Source organism: Lithobates pipiens, unplaced genomic scaffold (assembly GCF_037356315.1).
Source record: "Lithobates pipiens isolate NorthernLeopardFrog02 unplaced genomic scaffold, aLitPip1_a1.2 Scaffold_22, whole genome shotgun sequence".
NCBI classification, from domain to species: domain Eukaryota; kingdom Metazoa; phylum Chordata; class Amphibia; order Anura; family Ranidae; genus Lithobates; species Lithobates pipiens.
The window spans coordinates 29314289-29337032 of NW_027507784.1; the positions used below are offsets into that span (position 1 = coordinate 29314289).

Genomic DNA, 22744 nt, shown 5'->3' on the forward strand with positions numbered 1-22744 from the left:
CATGTGCCTGTAAACATGCGACACAAAAGTCCGGCACCTGCAATACTGCGCTTCTCTCCGACCCCCCCACCCCACCTATTCCCCAAGAAATAGCTGCACAGAGATGCTTGTCAAGCCTAACCCCCGTCACACATTCAGAGGCCCTCATTTATATTATTAAGCCCTCCAAGGAGGGGGGGGGGGGGGGGGGGCCCAAACATGCCAAAAACTAATAACTTCCAGAATGAGACAGAAGCACGTTGTTCTGTAGATTCCCCAAATCCACTGTTCTGCAAACATCAGGCATGACAGTGAAATCATCAGATACCTTAATAAATCTATGTGTATATATATATATTTTTTTTACTTTTATGCTTGCACGTTTTTGAAGTATCCAAAAAAAATTAAAAAAAATTAAAAAAAATTATGAAAGTAACAATCCTCCGCTCAAAAAAAACCTCAGCTTAATAATTTCCAGTCATCAGCTCTTTAAAACTTCCACAAGAGAACAGAGGCCCTGTGCAAAAGTTGAGCTTGGCTTTGAAGACCACAGACTACAGGAGATTTTAGTTCTACAAGCGGCTTACAGTTACGCCTAATGGGTAGTCCCATTTTTAAAAAAAGGGCTCAGACATCACACAGCCCTGAGAACTGTAAATCTCTGAACAACTTCCGGATGCGAGAGCGAAGAGATGTTCAAACGTTCCCGGAGTGAAAAAAAAAAAAAAAAAAAAAAAAAAAAAAAGCATATCGCCGTCTAAAAAATGCCCATCTCAAAAGTCTCTGAAAGGAAGCTGCCCTTCACTGACTCACAATTCAAGGTAGTAAAACTGAATGGTTTCAACATGATTAAATGAATTCACCAGCCTAAAACTACTATGCAATCCCAAGACTTAGAGAATGGCAGCTTCCATCAAAAACCTCTACAAACAGGCAGGGTCTTACACTTGGTGCCCGATTACCGACGAATCATCAGATTTTGGTCCATCACAAAAAAGGGACTGCGATTAAGAGCGAGGTGCGTGAGCATTTTCATGGATACTTCAGTAGTCTGTACAACAAAACCAGAACACAGAGGAAACTTGCACTTTAATACCTTAAGGAGGCTGCAATTGCCTGGATTCAGTAGGTCATGCCCTCACCCCTCCCCATAACGATGACGGCGTCATTGCTGGATTCCCAAATGATTTGCTTACAACCAGAGGAATGTGACACCATCACTTGACTTTGTAACAGCCATGAGAAGAACTCAACTCTGGTGGAGGAGGAGGAGATCTCATCCCTGGTTTCCCCCAGAAATAGGGCTCCTGTGACTTTGATTGCTTCAGCAGATCGTGCTTGGCTTCTCCCATTAACCATGGTGTCATAACTGGACTCCAAAATGAGATTCTTACTCCATCGGAGGAACCTGACAGAAATCACTTGGCTTTGTAATGGCCTTGAGAAGAACTGTGAACTCTGGTGGCGTAGCTCTTATCTCTGGCTTTCCCAGGAGGATACAGCTCCAGTTCGCTAGATAGCTTCAGCAGATCATGTCTCGCTCCTCTCATTAACAATGGCATCACCCGCTGGACTCCCAAATTGTTTGCTTATTCCATCAGAAAAGCATGACGCAAACCACTTGGCTTTGTAATGGCCTAGGAAGAACTGTCAATTCTGGTGGAGGAGATCTTGTCCCTGGTTTCCCCAGAAAGATACAGCACCAGTTACGTAGATTGCCTCAGCAGCTCATGCCTCACTCCTCCCAATAATGATGGTGTCACTGCTGGCCTCCCAAATTATTTGCCCTCTCCATCAGAGGAGTGCGACGTCATCACTTGGTTTTGTAATAGCCACGAGAACTACTGTGAACACTGTTGGAGATCCAATTTCTGGTTTCCCCCAAGAGACAAGAAGCAAACTTAACCAGCAACCACATGAATCTGAAAAATAAGCGTTAAGCAGGTTATGACATTTAAAAAGGAGAATGTCTTTTTGTGGTCTTCTTGGAAACTGTGGAAAAAATGGAATGATTTGTTCATAATAACATTCCCTCACTGTGGACAGGCTGCGTATACAGCTTTCTCCCGGCAAGGCCAACCTTAAACCATGGTTTCATTGGACAAAGGCATCGCGCGGGACCTAGGTAGACTAATCATACGGTTTAGGAAGTTGAAGATTTCACTGTCCTGTCTTCAAAACAAATTACGAAATGGGTGGAGTAAAACTTTAATAACACCAGTGAGATAAGAAGTTACTCGGTATCAATGTGCCCGGCACCGTGACACGCCAGGCACAGATCGCCCTTACCCTGAGAAGAAGGCTAGAGGCGCTTCTGCCTCTCGAACCCTCCTAAGCGCCTTTAGCGGGACGGGATTCAGTGAGCAAATAAGCTGAACCCTTGGAACCCTGCAGTTTTGTACCCCGAATTCCCTAGCGACCCTGTCTCCCCCCCCCCCCCGCCTAAAAAAACAAAACAAAAGAAAAAAAAAAAAATGTGGCATCAAGTACATCCCAAACCCCTTAAATCCATCCTGCAGAGTTTAACCCACCCCCCCCCCCCCGGAGAAAAAAAAAATTAACACGACCCAGACCCTTTAATAACAGTAAACCATTGCCCCTCTCCTTGGCATGCGCTAGCGCTGCCGTGCATGCATTGCCTCACGTCAGGAGAACGCAGCAGGGGTAGCGAAAGGGTGACCATGGATTTAACAAGCCCACGACAGGCTGCAAAAGAGGTATTGAGACCATCTGTGTCCCCCTACACTTTAATATATTTGAGGTGTCCACACCCCCAACGGTCAAGTCCAAGTGAAAAGTTCCTTCCCCCCCAACGAAGAACGGCTTCAATCCCAGACGCAGCGACAGCTTCCGGCTACCGCTGGCTGGCAAATTTGCAGCGTCAAGTCAAGGAGTTCAGTGCAACCTCACTTTCCAGGCCCAGCAGCAGTATCTGGGCAGGTAGAAGAGGCAGATACAGTAGAATAGCCCCCTTTCTGGGGCAGGAGTGCCGTGTGGAGCGGCCTGCACCGCTAGGTCTCCCGGCTCAGGACTTGCTCCTCGGCGCATTGGAAGGGTTTCACGTTGGGCTCGGAGGAGGATCCTGAAGCAACCGTTGAAAACCCTCGCTGGTGAGGAGGCGGCAGGAACGCAGGTCCACCAGCTGCAGGTGAGGGCAGCGTTTGAAGAAGGCCAAAGATTGGTCAGTCAGACGGTGACACCCTGAAAAGGAGGAGGAGTTAAAAAAGGTTACTGTCAAAAAACTGAACATTTAATAGGCGACCTATCAGGACAGGACTTGCCAATGAAGGTGGAAGTACCCAGGGCTGTCATCTTTGCTATGCAAGTCCTTTACCTGGAGCATTTATGCAGCCAGGGAAGAGGAACATATGATATGCATGCGCTGCTTGTACATCGCAGACTCATTATGTGCGAATCCAGGATCAGGATGACAGCCCTAGAGCCTACAACTAGAAAATCACGTCTGCAAAAGCCACTTTCAACATTTCTAGGCCAAACTTTTTTTACATTTTAAATATACATACACAATAAAACACACACACACACACACCACAACAACCACCACCACCACACACCCCTTCCCCCAACAAAAAGAAAACAAAACAAACTAAATTCAGACTTTTGTGCCTTGATTTTGGTATCAGGTGAAGACAAAATTACTCCAAATAGTTATACAATCTTTGAATGATCTTATACTCGACTTAGGTTTATGCTTACCTGCTCGGTGCAATAGAGCTGCACAGAGCAGCCCCAAACGGTGCTCCTCTTCTGTATGCGCCACCATAGCAAGCAACAGTACTATTAGATCCTTATCAGAACCCTGAATTAGGACCCATTGAAGGATGCATGACATAATCATGTCATTTAACCCCTAACCAGCCCCGGAACGCCCACTCTGTGTGTATGTATAACACACACACACACACACACACACATACACACATATACATATATATATATATATATATATATATATATATACACACACACACACACACATATACACATATACACACACACACATATACATATATATATATATATATATATACACACACACATATACACATATACACACACACACACACACACACACACACACACACACACACACACACATTACTTTGGGAAAAAAAAAAATAAAAAAAGAATACCGGGGTTATGGCAGCTAACTGCTGCCATAACCCCGGTATATAACGGAACAGCGGGCGATCCTCTTACACACACTTATGGGCAGTGAGAAAGGTGCCCCCGCTGCTTGCCGGTCGTTTTCCCCCTCTTACTGGAGTCGCTGGTAGCAACAAAAATGATCCAATGAGCAGGAAGTCGAGTGAGGGCAAGATGGCCCCCACTCGACTATGCCCCTGGAGGACCAGAGTGATGTCTGACGTCACTTTCGCCTAATGGCCTTATAAAAAACTAAAAAGGGACTATTTTATTATTTTTTTTTTTTTTTTTTTATAGAAAATATAAAATGATTATTTTGTTAGCTTTTAAAGTGTAAAATGTGATGAGGTCTTTTTGACCCCAGATCTCGCAATAAAGAGGACCCGTCATGCTTATTTTCACTACAAGGGATGTTTACATTCCTTGGAACAGTAATAAAAGTGAATTTTTTTTTTTAAAGGGACAGTGTATATATATATATATATATATATATATATATATATATATATATATATATATATATATAAAAAAAATTTTAAAAGCACCCCGTGCCTCCAAGCTAATGCACAGAAGCAAGCGCATACGCAAGTCACGCCCACACATGTAAACAGTGTTCAAACCACATATGCGAGATATCGCCGTGATCGTTTGAGCGACAGCAATAATTCTAGCACTAGACCTCTAACGCAAAACTCGTACCCTGTAAAAATATTTAAAGCGAGTTTTTTTTAAAGTACCATAGTTTGTCACCATTCCACGAGCATGTGCAACTTTGAAGCATGACATGTTAGGTATCTATGTACTCGGCGTTACATCTTTCACATTATACAAGAAAAGTGGGACTAACTTTTTTTTTTTTATTCATGAAAGTGTTTTTCCCAAAGAATTCCATTTGAAACACGGCTGCGCAAATACAGTGCAACATAAAATATTTCAATGACCATTTTATTCTCTAGGGCAGTGGATGGCAAACATTGCACCCCAGATGTTTTGGAACTACATTTCCCATGATGCCTACACTGCAGAGTGCATGAGCTTCATGGGAAATTTAGTTCCAAAACTTCCCGGGTGCCAAGATGTTCACCATCACTGCTTTATGGTCTCTATAGATTTTGTTTGGAGGTTCCAAATAATTTTCTAGCAAAAAATAATAAATTTAAAAACTTGTAAACCAGTGTCAGAAAAAGGCCTGGTCCAGAAGTGGTTCATTTGACTACAGAAAGAAGGAAATGCAAAAGGGCAGCCTTAGGGAGAAAGGCAGCGCCGGTTGTGCTATGTGGAAACTGCTTTGCACAGGGAGGAAAAAAAAAAAAAAAAAAAAATGGACATGTAGTACAGGCAGCAGTTCAAGTAGTTTTAAAGCCTAAGCCCTGATTTTACCTTCATGCATTTCCACCCCCTTTTAATTACCTGAGCCCTTCATTCGATCCAGTTCTGTGCACGCCTGCAGCTGTTCTTTCCCCTCATTTTCCATGTGTCGCTGGCTTTGCTGGGGCATCGGGAGACATTGCCGTCAAAGCCAGCGACTAAGCAGCAGGGCCAAGCGAGCACCATAGTGAAGGAAACTGGACAGAGAGGAGGGGCCGGAGAAGAGGTTTGGGGCTGACCTGTGCAATTTCATGCACAGAGCATGTAACTAGAGATATTTTTTTATTTTTTTTATTACCTTTACAACTTTCACCTTTAAGAGAGAAAACAAAAACAAAAAAAAAAACACAAAGATCCACACATGCAGCATGATACAGCTTAAGGGAAAAATTGATGAAAATGCAATGGTAACATTGTATAAAAAAGGTTGCAGGTATTCCATCACTGTATAAAGATATAAAGCCTCTATGCAGCTCCAAGTCATTACCTGTGAGGTTGAGGTGAGTGAGGCTGTCCCTCAGCGGAGAGGTGACTGCGGTCAGTATGTGGATCCCGTGGTCACTGATTTGGACGCAGTGACTAAGATCCAGCCGGTTGAGACGAGGAGTGTGGCGAAGCAGCAAACGCAGGACGGAGTCCCCCATATCCAAACCGCACAGGCGCAGCTCAGAGAGGGAGGGCAACCGACCACGGGGGTCCGACACAACTGTAAGAGTAAAACAGAAAGGATTAGAAAATACAAGCCTGCTGGGAGCACAGGGGGCCTCTGCATGGAAATCTCTAACTAGGTAACTGGTCATTACCGCTAAAGGCTTTCATAGAGATCTGTACTTCAAATGCATTTTTAAAGTGATTTAAAGTGGACCTAGCATTTATGTTAATAAAAAGCAGATACCCGTAGTGGGAGATGGCTAGTCTCACCAAACAGAGTGAGATTTGGTAAGATCACTACTGTGCTAATCACTGTTCTCCTTGCTGGAGGCTCCGACATGAGGAAGCAAAGCCCTGCCTCTACCAAAATGGCCGCCTCCACACAGACAGTATAGAAGAAGGTATGGGAAGACAGTAATGGGGAAAGGATAAGCTACAGGGAGACCACAGACAATACCGGTGATCCTTTTTTGCCCTCTGCCATGGGCACAGCTTCCACAGTTCAGTACTTCTAAAACACAGACTTGGTAAATGACAGCTAGGTTGTGGCAGCTGAAATGGTGCTGTTTTTAGAGTCAAGTTGACAGAACCTGACATTCAATTAGTCACTTGACTCCTGCAAGCTGCAATATAACATCCTTCTCACAGCACAAAATTACAAAAGGGGGCTGTGCATATTTATTAAATTCTCCTACCAAAAGAGGCGTATTAATAAACATAGTACAGTAAAACACTTTATTGCTATAAAGATATAGAAATATATTTATTGTTATAAGCAATAAATATGCTCTGCAGTATTGATACAAATTACAAGGGTGCCACCTGCTGTGCAACCTATAAACTGCAGAGCTTAAGACGACGGTCCAGCCAGCAGTGACCCATGCCAGTTACTGGAGGAGTCTGGGAAAGGAGGGAGGGCATGTAACCTGCTGCTGGCTTCTAATATCTATTAGGAAATCCAGCAATGAGATCCATGTTCTGGTCTACCAGAAGGCATCTCCATCATCTTAAATTTAATAATCTGCCAGGGATGGTGGGAACACCTCATAATGGGCACAGCAGGTGTACAGACCTTAGAACTCAGCACAGGGATGGTGGGAACCCCTCATAATGGGTACAGCAGGTGTACAGACTCGGGAAGCCAGCACAGGGATGGTGGGAACACCTCATAATGGGCACAGGTGTACAGACCTGGGAACTCAGCACAGAGATGGTGGGAACCCCTCATAATGGGCACAGCAGGTGTGCAGACCCGGGAACTCAGTGCAGAGATAGTGAGGGCCCACCGTAATGGGACCAATGAGCTTGGCACAGGGATTGTGCGATTCCTCAATATTGGGCACAGCAGGTTACAGACCTGGGAACCAAAGACCAGCTTACACCTTAGAGTATCTAAACCCATTACCCTTTATCTGGTGATCCTGCCAGTAATGCACTCCCTGTTGTACGGGACAATGTTCACTCACTGTACTGTATATGTGGAGGATTAATACTGCCACCCTAGGAGCAGAAAGTGTTTTAATGCTACAAAACCCCTCTCTAAAAAAAAATTGTGTGTGGGTGGGGTGTGTGTGTGTGTGGTGTGTGGGGTGTGTGTGTGGGTGTGTGGGGTGTGTGTGGGGTGTGTGTGGTGTGTGTGTGGTGTGTGTGTGGTGTGTGTGTGGTGTGTGTGTGTGGTGTGTGTGTGGTGTGTGTGTGGTGTGTGTGTGGTGTGTGTGTGGTGTGTGTGTGGTGTGTGTGTGGTGTGTGTGTGGTGTGTGTGTGGTGTGTGTGTGGTGTGGGGTGTGTGTGTGGTGTGTGGGGTGTGTGTGTGGTGTGTGGGGTGTGTGTGTGGTGTGTGGGGTGTGTGTGGTGTGTGTGGGGTGTGTGTGGTGTGTGTGTGGTGTGTGGTGTGTGGGGTGTGTGTGTGGGGTGTGTGTGTGGGGTGTGTGTGTGTGGGGTGTGTGTGTGTGGGGTGTGTGTGTGTGGGGTGTGTGTGTGTGTGTGTGTGTGCGTGTGTGTTGTGGGAGGGGGGGGGGGGGGGTTCTGTAGGCCACAGAGGATAACTGGGCAGGGCTGATGATGGTCAAGAAACAGCAGAATACAAAAGATAGCACTGTATTTCTGGCAGGATCAACAGTTTTTCAGTTTTTATTTTTGCAATTGTCAAATATAAACAAAAAGTTTCAAATGGTATAAATTACAGACCAAAACAGATCAAATAGTAGTTATTAGGGTTTACATACACTTTAAAGCAGAGTTGCCCTTAAAAGCAGATGCAGTGATATAGACCAGAAGTCTTCAAACTACGGCCCTTCAGGCATTCAGGAACTACAATTCCCATCATGCCTAGTCATGTCTGAATGTCAGAGTCTTACAATGCCTCATGGGAAGTGTAGTTCCGCAACAGCTGGAGGGCCGTAGTTTGGAGTAGTCAATCAATGGAAAGTGGGAGGGACACTTGCCTGTCTTGCAGTCGGTGGAGGGAGGTGAGAGCAGCTCTCGGAGGTGGGAGGTTTTCATGCCCTGTACCCAGCCGAGGTCCAGCAGAGACAGGCAGGGGAAGGAGGCCGTGCACAGAGAGGAGACTGCGCTCCATGTACAGCCAGCCAATAGAAGCTCCTTTAATCCTGGGAGGGAGAATTAGAAGAATGAGCACAGAAAAGTCATCTCCTCTTCATTCCATTTCCTTTACACGCTCCCCCCAAAATCGCTCACCCTGCAGTCTGTGTATCAGCCAGGTCAGCTGTTTCTCAGATATGTTGGTCCAGCTCAGGTCTAGTCTGACCGGCTGTCGTCGGACTATACCACTTAGCATCGGAGGGGTGATTGATTTCCGCCTGCTCAAGTCGATGGAAGTCCAGAGGCGTCGATCGCAGCACCTGCCGTGACATAGAAAGCGTACCATTAGTCAGGGGGGTCACAACAAGAAGTAAAGAGAAGACCAGGACCAACCCTCCTACATCTGTTTCCCTATTGGTACATTTACTACACATTAAATGAGGGGTGGGGAGGGCACCAGACAACCCTGATTCCTATTGGTCAGAGACACACCACTCACCACCAGGAGGAACAAGGCCCAACCCTCAGACATCACATTAAGGGCTTGTTCACATGTGCTTCAATATGTGGCAGTGGACACTTTTTACTTAAAAAGGGCTCTGAATGCCAATCAAATCGCCTGTCACTAAATGAATTATTACCTTACAGTCCTGTTAACACGTTGTGTTTGCTTCAAAAATGATCCCCCATGTCACTTTCTTGGAGCGTCCCTAAGCCTACATAGAAGTCTATCACAACACTCGCCAATTGCCCCTGAAGCTTTTATTCAGAATTAGCTTCACTTTGGAGGTATTGCAGGTATGAGACATCCCAGGATTCAAGAAACCAACAAGCGAAACTGGAAAGAAGTCATCAGCAGTCACTCCTGGTTCAGGTGTATATATTCCGGGAGTGTCTGGTGTAGACGTCACATCTGGTGTGCAGCGTGGAGCAGCAGGATGTCGAGCGTGGTGCAGACTGGAGCAGAGCAACTATCAGATGGCACACGTGGTGTGCAACATGGGATTGCTATAGTGCAGTGGTCATCAGTGTCCTCAGGGCCCACTAACAGGCCAGGTTTGCAAGATAACTGAAATACATCACAGGCAATATAATTTGCCGCTCAGTGATTGCAGGACAGGGTTGATGACCACTGTTATGGTGGAAGGTGAGCGGGAACCAGAGAGAGAGGAGGACTGAGTGGCAGAGGATCAGTAGAGCTGGGGGACCAGAGCAGGAGAAACTAGCAGCGGTCACATGTGGGAGCAATATAGTGGGAGGTGAGTGGGGACGGAAGAGAGGAGGATCAGGAAACCAGCTGGGGATTACTACAGAGCATGGGATCGGCAGAGCTGGGAGTATCTTGGAGCGGGGGGGGGGGGGGGAAATCGGCAGAGATGGGAGTATCTTGGAGCGAGGGGGGGGGGGGGGGTGGAATCGGCAGAGATGGGAGTATCTTGGAGCGAGGGGGGGGGTGGAATCGGCAGAGATGGGAGTATCTTGAAGCGGGGGGGGGGGGGGGGGGAAATCGGCAGAGATGGGAGTATCTCGGAGCGGGGGGGGGGGGGAAATCGGCAGAGATGGGAGTATCTTGGAGCGGGAGGTGGGGGGGCTGGATCGGCAGAGATGGGAGTATCTTGGAGCGGGGGGGGAAATCGGCAGAGATGGGAGTATCTTGGAGCGGGGGGGGGAGGAAATCGGCAGAGATGGGAGTATCTTGGAGCGGGGGGGGGGGGAGAAATCGGCAGAGATGGGAGTATCTTGGAGCGGGGGGGGGGGGGGGGAAATCGGCAGAGATGGGAGTATCTTGGAGCGGGGGGGGGGGGGGAATCGGCAGAGATGGGAGTATCTTGGAGGGAGGGGGGGGAATCGGCAGAGATGGGAGTATCTTGGAGGGGAGGGGGGGGGAATCGGCAGAGATGGGAGTATCTTGGAGCGGGGGGGTTGGGGGAATCGGCAGAGATGGGAGTATCTTGGAGCGGGGGTGGGGGAATCGGCAGAGATGGGAGTATCTTGGAGCGGGGGGGGGAAATCGGCAGAGATGGGAGTATCGTGGAGCGAGGGGGGAATCGGCAGAGATGGGAGTATCGTGGAGCGAGGGGGGAATCGGCAGAGATGGGAGTATCGTGGAGCGAGGGGGGAATCGGCAGAGATGGGAGTATCGTGGAGCGAGGGGGGAATCGGCAGAGATGGGAGTATCGTGGAGCGAGGGGGGAATCGGCAGAGATGGGAGTATCGTGGAGCGAGGGGGGAATCGGCAGAGCGGCAAGTATCGTGGAGCGGGGGGGATCGGCAGGAGGATTACTACCGAGCATGGGATCGGTAGGGGGATCGGCAGAGCGGCAAGTAACGTGGAGCGGGGGGGGGGGGGGAAATCGGCAGAGCGGCAAGTATCGTGGAGCGGGGGATCGGCAGAGCGGCAAGTATCGTGGAGCGGGGGGGGATCGGCAGAGCGGCAAGTATCGTGAAGCGGGGGGGGATTGGCAGAGCGGCGAGTATCGTGGAGCGGGGGGGGAATCGGCAGAACTGGGAGTATTTTGGAGCGGGGGGGGGGGGGGGGGATCTGCTGCACGAGGGCACCAATAAGCTGGAGATCTGCTGAACAATGTTGCCAATGAACGGAGGGTATACTGGGCCCCTTTAAGGCTGGGTTCACACTGCTGTGCGAAGCAGCCCACAGCAGGGGTTCAGTGCAGCCCCGTTCAGTTTCAGGTCAGATTTCAATCCGAATTTTTGGCTGAATTTGAACCTGAAACTGACTAGAAGACACATAGGACTCCTGTGCAATTCACTCCGCAGCCGTCCCGTTGCTGTGTGAAACGTCTCCATAGAGAGCCGGTCACAATCTCCTGACATGCGAATTGGATGCGGGAAACCTGCAGCCAATTCGCAATAGCGTGAACCCAGCCTAAAACAAATAGAAACACCCAGGGCATTTTTCAAAGTTCATTAAACAAAAAAAAATCCCCTCCCCCATCATTGAAGCATCAATAAAGCACATTAAGGCCTCTTGCACACAATACTCCTGTTTGAGCATCTACTTTTTCAGACTTTTTTTTATAATGTATTTGCGCACATTAACGCATATTTGTACGCACAAGGCACGATTTAATGACCAAAAATGACGATTTTTCTATTTTCTTTTTACTGAGGAATGCGCGGCTCTTGTTTACCTGCCTGTGTGTCTATATAGGCACAATACAATGAATGGGCTGTATTTTAGCTTAGAGAAAAGAAGAAAAAAAAAGCTTTACCAAGTTTTTTCAAGCTGCAGAGGCCTCAAGCGGTAGGCGCTTTAGTGCTGGTTCACATCTACACAGCTTCAGAGTCCATGCAAGTTGCAATGAAGTTGCCCCAGAGTAGAGCAGGAGCCTTTTTCTAAGTCGCCGTGGCATAAGTCTCACTGAGTAGAACAATTCCACTGCTGTTAATGGGGTGCGACTTTGAACTCTCAAGTCGCATGACAAGTGGCGGCAGTGTGAACCCAGACTTAATGCGTGTTGAAGTTTAAGTGTAAAACAAGCCATCTGTGACTCTCCCTCTTGATTGGGTGGAAACAGCAGCGGAGCCAGTCTCTCCTGCTGCTGTCAAAGTCTGTTAGCCTATCAGGAGACAGCTGCCACCACTCGGCTGACCCCATAGCAAAACGAGACTTTACAATCACTTTAAAGAGGAAGTAAACCCTAAAGGGTTTACGTCTCCCTGTAAAGGTAAAGCATAACGGACTACTGTGCATCGCATAGTAGCCCATTATGTGTCACTTACCTGACACAGCAGCCAGCGATGTCACCGCTGTCCCCTGTAGTCCGGAGCGTCCATCTTCTTCCGGGTATCTCTGCTCCAGCCACTCACACGCCACTCACACCGCCCGAGCAGCGATGATGTCACTCCCGCGCATGCGCACGGGAGCCACCACTAACGGCATAGCGCCGTGCTGCTAACGTCGATAGTGTGCCTGCGTGCCGCTGTTAAATATCTCCTAAACCATGTAGGTTTAGGAGATATTTCTTGGACCTACAGGTAAGCCTAGATTAAGGTCAAGTGTCAAAGTGGTTTGTAAGGGTTTACAACCTCTAACCACATCCAAGATGCTGCTTGCAGGACTTTTCCCCAACGTCCCGCAAGCGCACCGCCCCGGTAGGAAAAAAAGTCACACCGAAATAAATGGGAGGTGGTTTTCAGGTGTTATTTAGAGGCCATTTCCAGTGCAAAAACGCCTGAAAACCTTGCTTTGTGCACTGGTACAAATCATTTGGTGGAGGGGGGGGATTATGGTCTGGGGGGGTTGTTCTTCAGGGGTTGGGCTTGGCCCCTTAGTTCCAGTGAAGGGAACTCTTAACCACTTAAGGACCACCTCACACTGATGTAGGTCGGCAGAATGGCACGGCTGGGCACAAGCACGTACCTGTACCCGCTCCCGACTCGGTCCTGTGCTCCATGACCAGCAGACCCGATCACTGCTGGTGTCCCACGATCGGGTCACAGAGCTGAAGAACGAGAAGATGTCTGTGTAAACAAACCTCTCCTCGCGCTTCCTAGTGTGGCTGTCACCGATCATCTGTTCCCTTTTACAGGGAAGGACGATCAGTGATGTCACATGCCAGGCCACGCCCCCCTACAATAAAAAATAAATAAAAAAAAAAAACACATCATACATAACACCTACACTGCCCCCTAGTGGTTAACTCCTTCACTGCCAGTGTCATTTACACAGGAATCAATGCATTTAAATAGCACCGATTGCTGTATAAATGACAATGGTCTCAAAAATGTGTCAAAAATGTCCGATGTGTCCGCCATAATGTCGCAGTCACAAAAAATAAATCAATCGCTGCTCGCCGCCATTACTAGTATAAAAAAAATAAAATAAATAAAAATGCTATAAAAAAAAAAAAAAAAAAAAAAAAAAACTATCTCCTATTTTGTAGACGCTATAACTTTTGCGCAAACCAATCACAATTGTGATTTTTTTTTACCAAAAATATGAAGAAGAATCCGTATCGGCCTAAACCGAGGAAAAAAACTTTTTTTTATATTTTTGTGGATATTTATTATAGCAAAAAATATTGCATTTTTTTCAAAATTGTTGCTCTATTTTTGTTTATAGCGCAAAAAATAAACCGCAGAGGTGATCAAATACCACCAAAAGAAAGCTTTATTTGTAGGGAAAAAAAAAAAAAAAAAAAAAAAAAAAAAGGACACCAAATTTTGTTTGGCAGCCAAGTCGCACGACCACGCAATTGTCAGTTAAAGCGAAGCAGTGCCGAATTGCAAAAAGGGGCTCGTGTCCTTTGGCTGCAAATTGGTCCGGGGCTTAAAGCGGGAGTCCACCGGGACTCCGCATTTTTTTTTTTTTTTAAAAGCCAGCAGCTACAAATACTGCAGCTGCTGACTTTTAAATAGTGACACTTACCTGTCCAGCGCGCCCGCGATGTCGGCACCCGAAGCCGATCGCTCGCTCGGCTGCCGGTTCCCGCCGCCATCTTGGGTATGGGAATCAGGAAATGGAGCCTTTCGGCTTCATTTCCCGGTTCCCTACTGCGCATGCGCGAGCCGTGTGTTTCCCAGCAGGCAGCGGGGCACTTGCTGAAGGGGGCGGGCGCTTGCGGAACGGGGGCGTAACGTACGCCCCGTTCCGCAGAGAGCTAGCCCGGAAGTGGGTGCAGTTACCTGGATTATCCAGGTAACTGCACCCCCTCCCCCCTGAAAGGTGCCGTTTGTGGCGCCGGAGGAGGGGGGGGGGGGGATTCCGATGAGCGGAGGTCCATTTTAGGGTGGCCTTCCCGCTTTAAGTGATTAATGACTCAGCATACCAAGACATTTTGGACAATTTCATGCTCCCAACTTTGTGGGAACAGTTTGGGGGATGGTCCCTTCCTGTTCCAACATGACTGCGCACCAGTGCACAAAGCAAGGTCCATAAAGACATGGATGAGCGAGTTTGGGGTGGAGGAACTTGACTGGCCGGCACAGAGTCCTGACTTCAACCTAATAGAACACCTTTGGGGAGAATTTGAGTGGAGACTGCAAGCCAGGGCTTCTCATCCAACATCAGTGCCTGACCTCACAAATGCGCTTCTGGAAGAATGGTCAAACATTCCCATAGACACACTCCTAAACCTTGTGGACAGGTTTCCCAGAAGAGTTGAAGCTGTTAGAACTGCAAAGGGTGGGCCAACTCAATATTGAACCTTACGGACTAAGACTGGGATGTCGTTAACGTGCGTGTAAAGGCAGGTGTCCCAATACTTTTGGTAATATAGTGTATATACAGCGTAGTGTAGAAAATAATCACATTTTGTTGCTTTGCAGCTTAAAATGAAGACCAAAGCAGTTTGTTTTATATAGCTGCATTTACTTAGTGTAACTTATAACATCCAAATGAAAGACAAAACACTGTCAGGAAAAAAATAAAAATAAAAAATAAAAATCACTGAGTTGCAAAAAGGATCACCCCCTTATGTCAGTATATTGTTGGATCACATTTTGCTTTAATTCTAGGCTTTAGTCTGTTGGGATTTGTCTCTACCAACTTTGCACATCTAGACTTTGCAATATTTGCCCTTTGCAGAGCTGCTCAAGTTCAGTTACATTTGATGGTGACCGTTTGTGGGCTGCAGTCTTCAAGTCATTCCACAGATTTTCAATGGGATTTGTGTCTGGGCTCCGACTAGGCCATGCAAGGACATTCACCTTTTTCTCCTTCAACCCACTGTGTGGTCATTGTTGCTGTGTGCTTAGGGTCATAGTCATGTTGGAAGGTAAACCTTCTCCCCATTGACAACTTTTTTGATGGCAGCAGAGTTTCCTCAAGAATTGGATGTTTTTTGCCCCATCCATTTTCCTTCTAACCTGATAAGTGCCCCAGTCCTTGATGCAGAGGAAACGCCCCCCATAACAGGAAATTACCACCCCCCCCCCCATATAAACAGGCAATTACCCCCCCCCCCATATATATAACAAGATATTACCACCATATTTATATATATATATATATATATATATATATATATATATATATTATATATATATATATATATATATATATATATATATATATATATATATATATATATCTCTCTCTCAGGATATTACCACCCCCCCCCCCCCCATATAACGAGATACCACCCCCCCCCCATATAACAAGATACCACCCCCCCCCCCATATAACAAGATACCACCCCCCCATATAACAAGATACCACCCCCCCCCCCATATAACAAGATACCACCCCCCCCCCATATAACAAGATACCACCCCCCCCCCCATATAACGAGATACCACCCCCCCCCATATAACGAGATACCACCCCCCCCCCCATATAACAGAGATACCACCCCCCCCATATAACAAGATACCACCCCCCCATATAACAAGATACCACCCCCCCATATAACGAGATACCACCCCCCCCCCCCATATAACGAGATACCACCCCCCCCCCATATAACGAGATACCACCCCCCCCCCCATATAACGAGATACCACCCCCCCCCCATATAACGAGATACCCACCCCCCCCATATAACGAGATACCACCCCCCCCCCATATACGGAGATACCACCCCCCCCATATAACGAGATACCACCCCCCCCCCCCCCATATAACGAGATACCACCCCCCCCATATAGCGAGATACCACCCCCCCCATATAGCGAGATACCACCCCCCCCATATAGCGAGATACCACCCCCCCCCCCCATATAGCGAGATACCACCCCCTCCCCCATATAGCGAGATACACCCCCCCCTCCCCCCATATAGCGAGATACACCCCCTCCCCCCCCATGCTTTACTGTAGGAATGGTGTTATCTGGATGGTGTCAAGTAAATGTAAGTCTCATCTGACCAGATCCCCGTTTTCCATGTGGCCTCACAATCTTCAAGGTGCGTTTTGGCAAAGCTCAGTTGTGATTGCATGCGGCCTTTCTTGAGGAGCGGCTTTTTTTCTTGCATCCCTCTCATACAATTTGTGGAGAATTTATGATATGGTCATCACACAATGACCACTCTGAACCATAAATTCTTGCAACTGCTTCAGAGTTGCTGTAGCCCTCTTGGTGGCCTATCTGACCAGTTTCTCCTGGCTCTTTCCTCCAGTTTGGAGCAATGTACTGTACCAGGGAAGATCTGTATTGTACCAAATACCTTCCACTTCTTAATAATAGACTGCACTGTGCTTCTAGGCCAGGGGTCTCAAATTGATGGCCCTCTAGCCGTTTGCGAAACTACAAGTCCCATGAGGCATTGCAAGGCTGACAGTTACAACCATGACTCCCAGAGGCACTATAGGACTTGTAGTTTGGTGGCCCTCCAGCTGTTGCCAAACTACAAGTCCTATAGTGCCTTTGGGAGTCATGGTTGTAACTGTCAGCCTTGCAATGCCTCATGGGACTTGTAGTTTCGCAAATGGCTAGAGGGCCATCAATTTGAGACCCCTGTATCTAGGCATTGATAAAGCCTTTGAAAAAAAAAATTGTATCCATATCCTGACTTGTGCCTGTCCACAAGCTTATCCTGGAGATCCCGGCGACAGTGCCTTGCCACCCAGTTGATTGTTTGCTTCAGTTGCACTACTAGGGACTGAAATGCTCCAGGAAAGCTCTTTCATGCTGAGCTAATCACAATGACTACAGCTGATCAGAGTTGAAAGTCAAAATGGCTTTGTCTGCCATCAATAAGGTGATTAGCTGCACCTGCTTGAGTTTACAAGTCATTTTTAGGAGGGGGTGATGCTTTTTCCAACTCAGTGATTGGGTTTTCGATTTTTTTCTTCTTTTCTCCCAACAGGTTAATGTATATCTTTCACTTGGATGTTTTAAATACAGCTGGATAAAACAAAAACTGTCTTCATTTCAAGATAAATAGAGATAGATATATATATATATATATATATATATATATATACACACACTTAAGTAATGTGTGGTGTACTTCTCTTATGCCTCAGTTTCGCAGGCTTCCTCCTGCTTGTGTGCCCAGTCCCCAGCTATCGGATATCATCCCGTACAATGCAGACCAACAGTCCTACATTGTACAGGAGGATGCCCATGACCTGTCCACAATTCCAAGCAATGGACAGTGGAGAGAGTAAGAGAAGTACATCACCCATTTTATACATCACCCTAATAGGCAAAAAGTAACCCTTGTAGTGGGACCCACTGCAAGGGTAGCCCCCCCTCCCCCAAGGGTAGCCCCCTCCATGGAGTTCAGCTTTAAAAAGCAAATAAACCAGCATGATTTATGAATAAGAATCAAGGTATAAAAGGGGCCCCTCTTTCCGTTTACATCCGCGTGCAATTATTTCAGAGTTTCCCAAAGGCAAGCAAAGCCTGTATTATAGTACTTCATTCTTACCACCGGTTCCAGGGTTCGGCACACCCGCATACAAACACACAGCTCTTTCTGTCCCAAGTGCCTGAACACAGATAGCCAGACCCCCCTCTGCATGACATGGTCCGTTCCACTGTCCAGGGGAAGAGAGTCTGGTTCAGGGCTGTGTGGAGGGGGTCGTACCACATGTCTCTCTAGCTGCAGGGGAGGGGGCTTTGGCGGAGAGGGGACCAGCGGCCTTTTTAAGAGTTGGCTCCTGGACAAGGGCTGTACCGCATTTCTGCTACAAGTTCCCTTCTTAACAGCGGCCCCCGTGCTTCTCCGGTTCTCCTTCTCCCGGCAGTTTGATCTGGGCGACTTCTGTTTGCCGTTCCTGGTGCCGTTTTGTCCATCTGTAGAACTTCCTTTATCGTCGTCCTCGTCTGAGCTGGTACTGAAGCTGACGCGGGAGGTCCTGCCCTCCCCGCCTTCCCCTGTGCCGCTGCTCCCCGGCGAGCCCTTGGAGTCGGAATCGGAGTCAGAATCTGAGCTGGAACTGGAGGTGGTGCTGCGAGCTCTCTCCAGCATCTGACACATCTGCTTAAAGCGCTCGATCTTCTCTCGCTGGTGGGAGCGGTCCAGCACTGGAGTGGGTTCGGTTGGCGTCTGAGGTTCCTGCGCAATTAAATGCAGAAATGTCAAGAAATTTAATTAAACATCTAAAACAGAACGCACTTCTCCTTACAGTGGTTGTGAACAAAGCACCACCCCCCCCCCCCCCCCCCACAGAGTGTACTAGCTCCAATCCAAAGCACCTAGTGGTGTTCCTGCCAGTTCTCTCTTCCCTCTATTATCTGCTAGAGTCACTTCTGACAGTTTCTCTCAACACCACAGAATTCCAGGAGATGGCCCCGCCACCCTACAGCACAAAGGCGGCGATTGATGACCTTAGCTGTGCATATTACCATAAGAGACAGTAAAAAGGGGGTTGGGGGGGCACCTATACTCAGCTCCATGCCCTACGCTGTGCAGTGTGTCATATCAGATCCCACTCCGTGCCACCTGAAGCCAAGAAATGCTGTGTAAAAGGTGTGCTTTAGGTGACTGTAGTGGAGAGAGGGCTGCAGACAAATGGGTACAACATCAAGAGGATTGGCTTCCTCTCCCTGTATCAACTGAGACTAATCACTTCAGTATGTGCATGTGCATACATACATACACCACCACTTTTAAGTGTAACGTCACTCTTTCAATCAACACCATTTTTATCAATCTTTATGCTGCTAGTAATAGAGAGGAAGCTATAATATAATTTACTGGTTTTAAACTTAATTTTGTTTACATTTCTTCAGGTAATTCCTGGCTTCCATGCCTAGGCAAATTATGTCATACATCCCAGGGGTCCTCAGGGGTTTTCTCAGCCAAGTGCACCCTCTTGACTGCATGCCCGATCAAAGGGCAGATGAATTCCAAGAAGTAAATGCTACATGAATCATCTTCCCTTATGCAAGATGGCTATGGCCAGAAATGTTAGGGGCTTTTTTCAAAGTGATCGCTCAGCAAAATAAGGCATGGAGACATGGAAGGATGGGATGGGATTGGGGGGGGGGGGGGTTGCTTTGAATGTTAAAAATTAAAAGAGGCTGTCAAGTCAGGAGGTTTCTTATCTTAATGCATTCTATACATGAAGATAAAAAAACCTGTGTGTAGCATGCAGCAGCCAACCCTAATACTTACCTAAGCCCATCTCGATCCAGTGATGTTGCAGGATTGTCTTGGCTGCCTTGGGCCCCCCTTCCTCACTGGCTGACATGGCAGAGCGGCACCATTGGCTCCTGCTGCTGTTAAAGTCAGTGAGCCAATGAGGGCCGTGGCTCCCTGTCTGAATGGACACAGCAGCGGCTTAGGTGCCCCCATAGCAAGCTGCTGGCTTTGGGGGGGGGGGGGAAATCGGGCTACTCTGTGCAAATAAACCATTACACAGAGCAAGAAGTATAGCCAAAGTTAGTTTTGCACTCCTGTGACCTGTTTTCAGCAGAGAATGGTTTGAAGTCCACTGACGTCACAAAAATCAGTCCAGGCTCCGCATAGAGTCTGGATCCACCAGGTGCTTAGACTGACATACTGCTCTGCCTCTCAGCAAGCCACTGAGAGTCTGAGACGGGCGCTGCTAATTGACAGTCAGCAGCTCTCTGCTTAGGGAGCTGTCAGAACCGAGGGATCAGCGGTGTTTGATCGCTCTGTTCTCAGTGCAGAGGCGCCGGGGGAACAGATGCAGCATCGGAGGAATCCACCTAGGTAAGTATAATTGTAAGGGGAAAAAAAAAAAAAAATCCTTTACTTGTCTTAGTCTTAAAGTGTTTTTTTTTTTTTTTTTTTCTCTCTTTAAGTTTACACTTTAAATAGTGTTTTTTGTTTGTAGTGTTCAGATACAGTGTAGTCTTGCTTTAATAGGGAACAAAAACCATGGAGGTCCGAGATCTTCACTCACCTTTTTAATTTTCTTATCTTTCTCAGCCTTTATCTGCAAGGAGAAAGCCAGGAGAAAATATTACAACAGAGCTATTTACAAAGTAATGATTGGAGAAGGAAACGATTTAAAGACCTATATAAAAACAGGAGAGTACCTAGTCTATACCCCTGGAGCAGCCTGTAATAATGAAAACTAGGTCGAGAATGACCCAGGGTGGCTTTATAAGAATTTTACGCTGTGCAATAAAATGAATTACTTTCATGGAAAGTTGGCAGTCTGCACTTGCCACCTTGCAGAGCCGGAAATCATATAAAGAGAGTTTGGAGGCAAAGCTGATGTCCCCAAGTGCCCCAGAAAATTGGTCACATTGGAGCCAAGCTCGTTGGATGATCCAGCCAGAAGAACATGAAAATCTTTAACAGGCACCGTACAAGGATAACAGATTTCCCTAAGTTCCTATTAGGACTGAGTGGAACAAGGGAAGTCCTATCTTATTTCATACGGCTGTGAGGGGCAAGTTGTATATACAGAAGCGTATATGGAAGTGGAATCCAATATTGACTGTTGAGGATATTAAGACTTTCAGACTGATTACACACAGTGATGCTGGCCCAAACTGACTACCGTAACCATTTGCTGAATGCCCGCCATGTACTGAGGCAGACCTACTGGTATGTACCTGCCTAGTCCCAGGTTTAGGGAACGTATACATCCCCCCCCCCCCCCTCCCGGGCAGGCTCCTGCTGGGATTGTACAAAGCGGGAACCCGTCAGCAAATCCCAGCCAATGATGCACGGCCAGGACCTACTGATCGGCTGTGTCCAATCACAGCCCAGAGCTCGGTGTTGAAATTCAACACATGGCTCTGTACAGAAGATGCGAACTGTCAGTTTCTCATCCTTGCAAATTAGCACACATTGCACATGGCTAGACACAGTTGACCCATTCATCTCCCTAGATGTTAACCCCTTCCCAGCCAGGGTGATTAGTACTAATCACCAATAATGGCAGGGTCAATATTGTCACCGCAATAAGCGCAGCTCCGTTGATCATCACCATTAGTAGTATTAAATAATAAATTAGATATATCATTTCTTGAGTCCCAAAAAATGGCAGGACAGTACAAATATTCCCCAAATGACCCCTATTTGGAAAACAGACAGTCCAGGATATTTGGTGAAAGGCATAGCAGGATTTCTGAAGCTGTCATTTTTTTGTCATCGTGCACTACAGCATAATCCTGTAACGGGTGTGGGGGTAATCGGGGGCACCGACTGGTGACATTATGAAAATAAAAAAAGTAATTTTTTTTTTTTAACACACTGTAACCAGAGCAATATAAAATTGGACCATAGTAACTGTACTACTGTGGGGAAGTGATCAGATCAGTCAGTTTGTTTTGGTGTGGATTAGCAGTGATTGGTCAAAGCTAATCACATGGTACAAATGTTGTGTACAATTGTGGTGCTAGCTGTGATTGGCCAATTTGATCACATGGTACTGACAGGGCCAATCACAGCTAGCAACACAATTGTACACAATGAATGGCATGAAAGGAAGTCATCCATTGTGTACAACTGTCATGTGACCTGCTGCGATTTTCCAGAGAGATCACATGGTGCCAACAAGCGAGCCGATACTCTGATCAGTCACACCGCTAAGTGGCCCCACAATTTCTAGTTCCTGACAGGACGTCATATGAGGTTAAACATGGGAAAGAAACCTAAAACGTTTTATTTTTTTAATTATCATTATAAAAGGCAGTGGTGGCTTGACATTACGTTACCTTTTTCTTCGCTGCCACATCCTGCACTGGCTCCTTTTCCTTCTTTCTTTTGTGTCCCTGATTCTCATCAGTTTTCTTCTTACCCGGTGCCTGATCGTCCGTCAGTTTCCACCGCACAGCGTCTTCACCGTTATCTGGACGTTTTTTCCCCGATCCATCCAGGGGATCCTGGAAGAATTAAAAACCTCACACGTTAGCCTGTTTCTTTATATCAAGCAACAGACCTGTGTTATACAAGGGCTCTTTAAAAAGTTTCTGCACTTTTTTTTCCCTAAAAAGTGCAGAAACTTTTTGAAGACACCTCGTAAAAAAGTTTATTCACCCCAAAACAGAAATTCCAATACCAGTCCAATGGCCTATCATTTAAGGATTGCAGAGACAAAAGGGTTCCCGGTTACTGCCCCCCAATTGAGCTCACAAATAAGTTACCAAAAGAAGTTCCACCTTCCATGGATTGATGATGCCACCTGCAAGCCCCCAATTACCC

At 47.0% G+C, this 22744-nt stretch overlaps 1 protein-coding gene across 1 annotated transcript in view; it reads right to left on the bottom strand.

The window, feature by feature from the left end:
- Positions 1 to 726: 726 nt before the first annotated feature.
- FBXL19 (F-box and leucine rich repeat protein 19) overlaps positions 727 to 22744 on the bottom strand; it is a 37575-nt gene continuing 15557 nt past the window's right edge. The window contains 9 exon segments of the mRNA XM_077447222.1: positions 727 to 3052; positions 3055 to 3180; positions 6002 to 6220; positions 8610 to 8774; positions 8863 to 9026; positions 18044 to 18054; positions 18056 to 18673; positions 20490 to 20522; positions 22258 to 22425. Coding sequence (XP_077303348.1) covers positions 2991 to 3052; positions 3055 to 3180; positions 6002 to 6220; positions 8610 to 8774; positions 8863 to 9026; positions 18044 to 18054; positions 18056 to 18673; positions 20490 to 20522; positions 22258 to 22425 — 1566 coding nt within the window. The 3' untranslated portion in view covers positions 727 to 2990.